Raw genomic sequence first — 6,564 nt, forward strand, 5'->3', positions numbered from 1 at the left:
ACTTTTCTTAATTTTCTTCCTAAAATTTTATTAAACTAATTTTAGTTTGTTTATAATTATTACATTTTATTTATATCCATTTCTTAATTATTTGAAGATTTAATTATTTCTTAATTATATACATACTTAGTTCCATTTGTTATGGCATTTTTAATAAATATTATATAAGAATGTATTTATAAAAAGAAATAAAAATAAATAAATATTAAAAATAGGTTACGATGAGATATCTAGATTTAATAGAAAAAATAGTAAAATTCTAATAATGAAACTTTTCAGGTATTAGAAGAGAATGGCTAATTTATATAAAAATAATTAAACGAATTATAAATCGGATAAATAATTAAAATTTAATTTTAATAAAGATTACCTTGCGATATAGTACTTTTATACACAAAGTAATTTTTTTATAGAAATAAATTATATTTTTATCTATAAAAAAAAAAGAAACTAAAATTCTTAATGTGTAATTTCTACTTAATTTATTAGTGGATAAACTGATTATATAAATAAAGTTCCAATAACTTATTTTTAACAATAAATTTAAATTAATTAAGATAATTATGATAATTTTAATTTTAATTATTTAGATGCTTTTATTAAAATAAAAAACGAAAATAATGAACTTTTAGACAAATTTGAAGGTAGTTTTAAAATTATATAACATGATGGTGAGATAATAAAATAAAGTTTAAATGCTTAAAATGTTGTTTGGTATAATTCTATTTTACATTCAAACGAAATATTAGGTCTTTTTATAAATATTTATTCATTTTTTTTATAACGATTTTTTTATTTTAAAAAGGGATTATTATAAATGTAGGGATTAATAGAAAAATATTTAAAAACTAGTAATTTTTGAAAAGTAAGTTTAGCAAATTTAACTCTGAAATTAATTATATTTTCTTTTATGTTTTTTTTATATTCTTTTAATTACTATACTTGTAAGTTTAATTTAAGGAAATTTCGATTTTTATGTTTATTCATAATCATTATTTGAATTTGTTAGGTTTTTAACAAATCATTATAGTTTATATTTTTAATAATAATAATTTTAAATAGAACTTTCATTTTACTTAGTTCTATAATCCCTATAAGTTTGAAAATAAATTTAGATATAGCCAAAATAATATATATATTTAAAATAAATTGTTCTAAAGATATTGAAGGAGTTATAACTTAGAATAGCGTATTTTTATAAAAATTTAATAAATAAAATAATATTTTAATTATTTAATAATAAAAAAGTTTATAAATGAAGATTTAGGCAAAATATAATACTTATTATGTGATAAAACAGGGACATTAACTTAAGATGAATTAAAAATAAAATATGTATATGTAGATAATTAAATATATACTGATAATTAAATTACATCATTAAAGCATTCAATCACTTAAAGTATGAATTAAAATAATATATTTTAAATAGAATAGAAAGTATTTTATTAATTATATATAAATAATTTTTCTTTTAAATTATTTTTTCTATATATAAAAAGCCAAGAAATTAATAAAGTAAATCTTTTGACTTAATAAAAGCTTTGGCAATATGTAACAGTGTCATATTAGACTAAGAAAAAAAAGTTTATTAAGGAAATAGTCCAGATGAAAGTATATTATCTTTAAAAAATATATAGATATAAAACTATAAAATATTAATAAATTTTAAAAAGTTTCTTTAGTAGAATTTGCAAATAATTTAGGAATAAGTTTAACTTATAGAAATGCTTAAATTATAAGCATAAGTATTTAGAATGAATAAAATAATATTCAAGAAGATTTTCAAGTTTTACATGTATTAGATTTTACTGAAGAAAACCGAAGAATGGGAATAATAGTTGAAAATTAAAACAAAATAATATTTTATTTAAAAGGAGATGATAATATAATAAAGTAATACATAAATGATAAAGCTTAATCTATTTTATGTGAAAATCAAGCAAATGAACTAACAAATTTAGGTCTTAGAACATTAGCTTTTAGTTAAAGGACATTTGATAAGAATTTTATTATACATTGGATATAATAGTTTTTATTATTTTTAAAATTATATTTATATTTTTAAAATAAAGGTATTAATAAGCTTAATAATTATAATAAAATAGAAATCATGCACTTAAAAAATTAAGAGAATAAATTGAAAAGCAAATGGAATATTTAGGAGTTGTAGGACTAGACGAAAGTTTGTAAGAAAATATAATTTAAACAATAACAAATTTTAAAAATGCAGGAATTAAATTATGGATGTTAACAGGTATTTTTTTTGATTTAAAATAAAATAAAATGAATAAAAAATTAAATAAAAGGCGATAAAATTGAAAATGCTACTTTTGTAGCAACTGCGAGTGGTATAAGAGGTAAGAATTAAATATTTCAAAGAATTCAAAATGTATATGATGATATAGATATAAAAGCTAAACTTTAATATTTTTAGAGTGATAATAATAAATAACAAATATTAGCTATTGATGGATAATCACTTAAAGTTGCTTTAGAAGAATACGAATAGAAATTTGTTGAAATATGTTTGAATGCATAATGTGTTATATTTGCTAAGTATTTTTTTAAAAAAAAATAAAATAAAAAATATCAATATATAAATTACTATATTTTTTTTTAAGATGCTCATCTTTGTTAAAAAAATAAATTATTGATTCTATAAAAAAATACTCAAATGTAAAAATTGCAGCAATAGGAGATGGAGATAATGATATTAAAATGATTTAAAATGCAGATATAGGAATAGGTTTTTATTTTATATATTATTACTTATATTTATTTCATATATTTAAAGGTATTAATAAAGGAAACAAATGCTAAGCTGCTTTAAATGCTGATTTTTAAATAAATAAATTTTCCGATTTAAATTAATTATTATTATGGCATGGAAGATTAATTTATACTAAAAGTGCAATGATTACTTAGTTTATTTTATAACGAGGATTAATTATATCATTTATTTAAATGATTTTTATTTGTATGTTTTAAAATGTTCAAATATCTGCACTTAATGATAAGTTAATTGTTAGTTATGCTACCATTTTTAATATTTTGCCTGTTTTTTCTATTATATTTGATTAAGATGCCAATGTAAATATATTTTAAATTGTATTTTTATATTTATTTTTAACAAAAAGTTACAAACATCAATTGAAAATCCTTAATTTTATAAAGTTTTAGCAAAAAATAAAGAACTTAATTTAAAAGCCTTGCTTTCTTGGATTTGGATAGCTGTATTTTAAGTAAAATATATATTTGCTTATTTCATAAATATTTATTTTAAAAGTCTTCAATATTGATTTTGTTATCTTGTATTTTCTTGAGTTAATAGTACTTTTTATATTTAGAAATAATTGTTTTTGTGATTTTAATTATATTGGAATATCTATTTATTTTTACTCATGTAAAAAAAAAAATATATATAATAAAATAATTAATATTTATTATATTAATTATTAGGTTTATAAAATAAAATGGGAAATTATTTTATTAAACTGTATTTCGATTTTATTCTATATTACAATATTAATTTTTATGTAAGAGTAATTTGATATAAATAGTATTTGGTAATTGAAATTTATAGGATATATAATTGCTATTGTAATATTATGCTGGATTCCTGTTTATGGATTCTAAAAATTAAAAAGAAAAATAGATCCTACTGATCATGAAAAAGTAATGAAAAAAATATAGGAAAAAATAACAAACTAATAAAATTTGGAATAATAAATATTATAAATATGAATTTAATAAAAATAAATATATATATATATATATATGTTATATTTATTAAAAAATAAAAATGTATTAATATATATTTTTAATTTACTTTTTTTTTTTGTATATATAATTCTTTTTTAATTTTTTTTTTTTCTAAATAAAAACTAAAAAAAAAAAAAGCAAAAACATTTAATTCAAACTTATTATTTTTTTTTGTTTTTTTAAAACGATAAATATCCATTATAATTCATAATAATTTTATCGGCATTATTATGAGTCATATAAACTTTGAAAATCCTAAAAACATCAAATATATGACTTTAATCTTTTTTATCATTTTAAATCTAAATATTTTTTTCTTTTTAATCCTCTTAATCATGTAGTTAAAAAAACATTTATTCAATATTTTATTTATTATATTTAGAATCGTATGTTCTATCAATCTTTCTTTTATCAAAAGAGATTATTTCATGCTTATTTCTTTATTATTCCAGTAATTCTATGTGCTTTTTGTTTATAACAATTTCTGCTTATTTTATTGATTTTGTATCATTTAATTAGCTTTTTTTATAAAAAACTTCATTCTTATCATCTTCTTTTAAATTATCTTAATAATCATTAAATTATTCATAACTTTTAATAATATCTAAACTATTCATAGTAGAAGTAAAAGCATTTTTTTCATCTTCTTTTTGATTATCACATTTTATATATTCAGTCATAAATTAATATAAATCATTAAAATATTACTTTTGTTATTGATAATAGAAATTTAATTATTACATTTCTATAAGAGACTTAGATTTTTTCCTATTTTTATTTCTTTAAAATATTTATCGAAATTCTTTTTCTTTATTTAGATAAGTTTTTATTATTTTTTGTAAATTTGGTTTATAAAAAAATAATGGACAATCTTTTATTTAATGATGATCACTTTTACATGATAAGCAATATTCCTTTAATTTAATTTAATTTTTATGTAAAATTAGTCTATCTTTTAAATTATTATATATCTCCTTATCTTCCGAAAATTATTATAATGTTTCTAAAAAGTCATCTAATTAGATATAATGTACAGTACTAACACCTATACTTCTAGCACTAATATATGGATTATAATTTTAAGAAACAAAATCATATAAATTAAATATCTAATCTTTCTTTAAAATCTTAAACGATTTACTTTTATTAATAGAATTATTAATGCTTTATAATTATCTACATAGAGTTCTACTTATCCTTTTAATATTATATATAATCTAGGAATTTGTGCTTCATTTTTTTATATAACTTCATCTGGACCTTTAAGTAATTTATAAATAAATTTATTTATTACTTTTAATTACCGTAACTTATTTCTTACATTTTATCAGATATAGCTTTTTACAACTTTTCACTAAAATTTTTTTAAAAGAAAGGAATTTTTTAGATTGATCTTAAGAATATTTCTTGGGTTATTTCTTTCTTAAGGATTTGACTTAGATTGTTTAAAGAATCGGATGGGATATATTTATGGTTATAACCTTAAGCATTTACATATTCCAGATATTTTCTAGCCATTTATTATAATTAGGGGTTAACTTCCCTATTCATCATATAAGTATTCATATCTATTAATTATAATCTATAATCTTCTTATTTTTCTCTATATTCTCGAAAAACATTTTAAATATTACTTAAAATATAAGCAAATATACCTGATGATATAATAGCAACACAAGAAATAAAAAGCCTTTCTAAATCGTTATTAGGAGTAATATCACCATATCCAACAGTTCCAATAGTAATAGCTGAAAAATAAATAGAGTAAACATATCTAGTATATACAGATGATTCAGTAATTTATTATTTATGTAGCCAAGTATCCAAAGATCCATTCTGAATTTAAATTTAAGCTTAACCATGCCACATACAAGCAAAAACATGACAAAGAAATACAACTTCAATAAGTAGAGTGAAAATACTTATAATAAAACTATATTTACTTGAAAGTTAAAAAGCATCAGTTATTTTTTCTATTATTGAATAATAATTTAAAAATTTTATTATTATAAATGTAATTTTAAATATTTATAGTTAAAATGGAACAAACCATAACATATAATAGGCGATTAAATCTAATATAAATTTCTTTTAGAAATAATGCTTTATTATTTTAGATCTAGTTTTTTCCAATACTCCGTTATAATAATATGCAGTATTTAATGTTAATAAAAAGTTTGATAAAAACACTATTTAACTTGCGAAATCAATATTATTATATCTTTAAATTGAAATATCGAAACTTATTTCTAAAGGTATTTTTACTATATTTATTAATATAAATATCAAATGTATTAAGTCACAAAATATAGAAATATTATTATAAGGTGATATAATTGGAATTGGTTCTATAATAATTTAAAACAATTGCATGTTTTTGCTAATAATCATATTATAATACATAATAAAATGTTTTAACTTTTTTCTTAAGAGAAGATTATATATTTATAACCTTCTTATAATTTTAAAATTGCTTCTATATAAAGGTCTAATTTAACTTTTTAAATTAAATGTTTTAGTATCATAAAGTTATGCACCTATAAAATATATATATATATATATATATATATATATATATTTATAAACCTTAATCGTCTATTGCTTTATATTATGTGTAATTTAAATTATGAGGTTTAAATTTTATAAGTGCTTTTTTTATTCTAAATAAAAATCTATTAGTTAAAATTATTATGTTGAAATAGCCTTTCCTCCATATTATTTTATTGGATATTTTAAGTAACTTTGCAACAATATTCATAGGAAGCGGTTTTATATCATCAGTTTATGTTAGATTTGTTA

The 6,564-nt window shown here is 17.6% G+C and overlaps 2 protein-coding genes across 2 annotated transcripts, besides 3 other annotated features; one reads left to right on the top strand and one right to left on the bottom strand. All coding sequences in view use genetic code 6, as the record gives it.

Moving 5' to 3' along the window:
• Positions 1–234: 234 nt before the first annotated feature.
• Positions 235–3,747, top strand: IMG5_097800 (phospholipid-translocating p-type flippase family protein, putative; the record flags this gene model as incomplete). Its single annotated transcript, XM_004035491.1, has 10 exons — positions 235–398; positions 448–749; positions 806–944; positions 1,063–1,189; positions 1,249–1,402; positions 1,438–1,614; positions 1,677–2,031; positions 2,076–2,257; positions 2,310–2,559; positions 2,625–3,747. Coding segments are annotated over 10 exons (2,973 nt in total), but the record flags the coding sequence as incomplete, so codon positions are not given.
• Positions 753–799: a microsatellite.
• Positions 2,753–2,794: a microsatellite.
• A 694-nt stretch (positions 3,748–4,441) lies between the features above and the next one.
• IMG5_097810 (cation channel family protein, putative) lies at positions 4,442–6,156 on the bottom strand (the record flags this gene model as incomplete). The annotated part of the gene is made up of 2 exons (XM_004035492.1): positions 4,442–5,025; positions 5,070–6,156. 2 exons carry the CDS (start codon positions 6,154–6,156, stop codon positions 4,442–4,444), a joined length of 1,671 nt encoding a protein of 556 aa, XP_004035540.1.
• Positions 6,157–6,309: 153 nt separating this feature from the next.
• Positions 6,310–6,348: a microsatellite.
• Positions 6,349–6,564: the final 216 nt, after the last annotated feature.

Source organism: Ichthyophthirius multifiliis (genome assembly GCF_000220395.1).
Source record: "Ichthyophthirius multifiliis unplaced genomic scaffold scaff_1120509250837, whole genome shotgun sequence".
NCBI classification, from domain to species: domain Eukaryota; phylum Ciliophora; class Oligohymenophorea; order Hymenostomatida; genus Ichthyophthirius; species Ichthyophthirius multifiliis.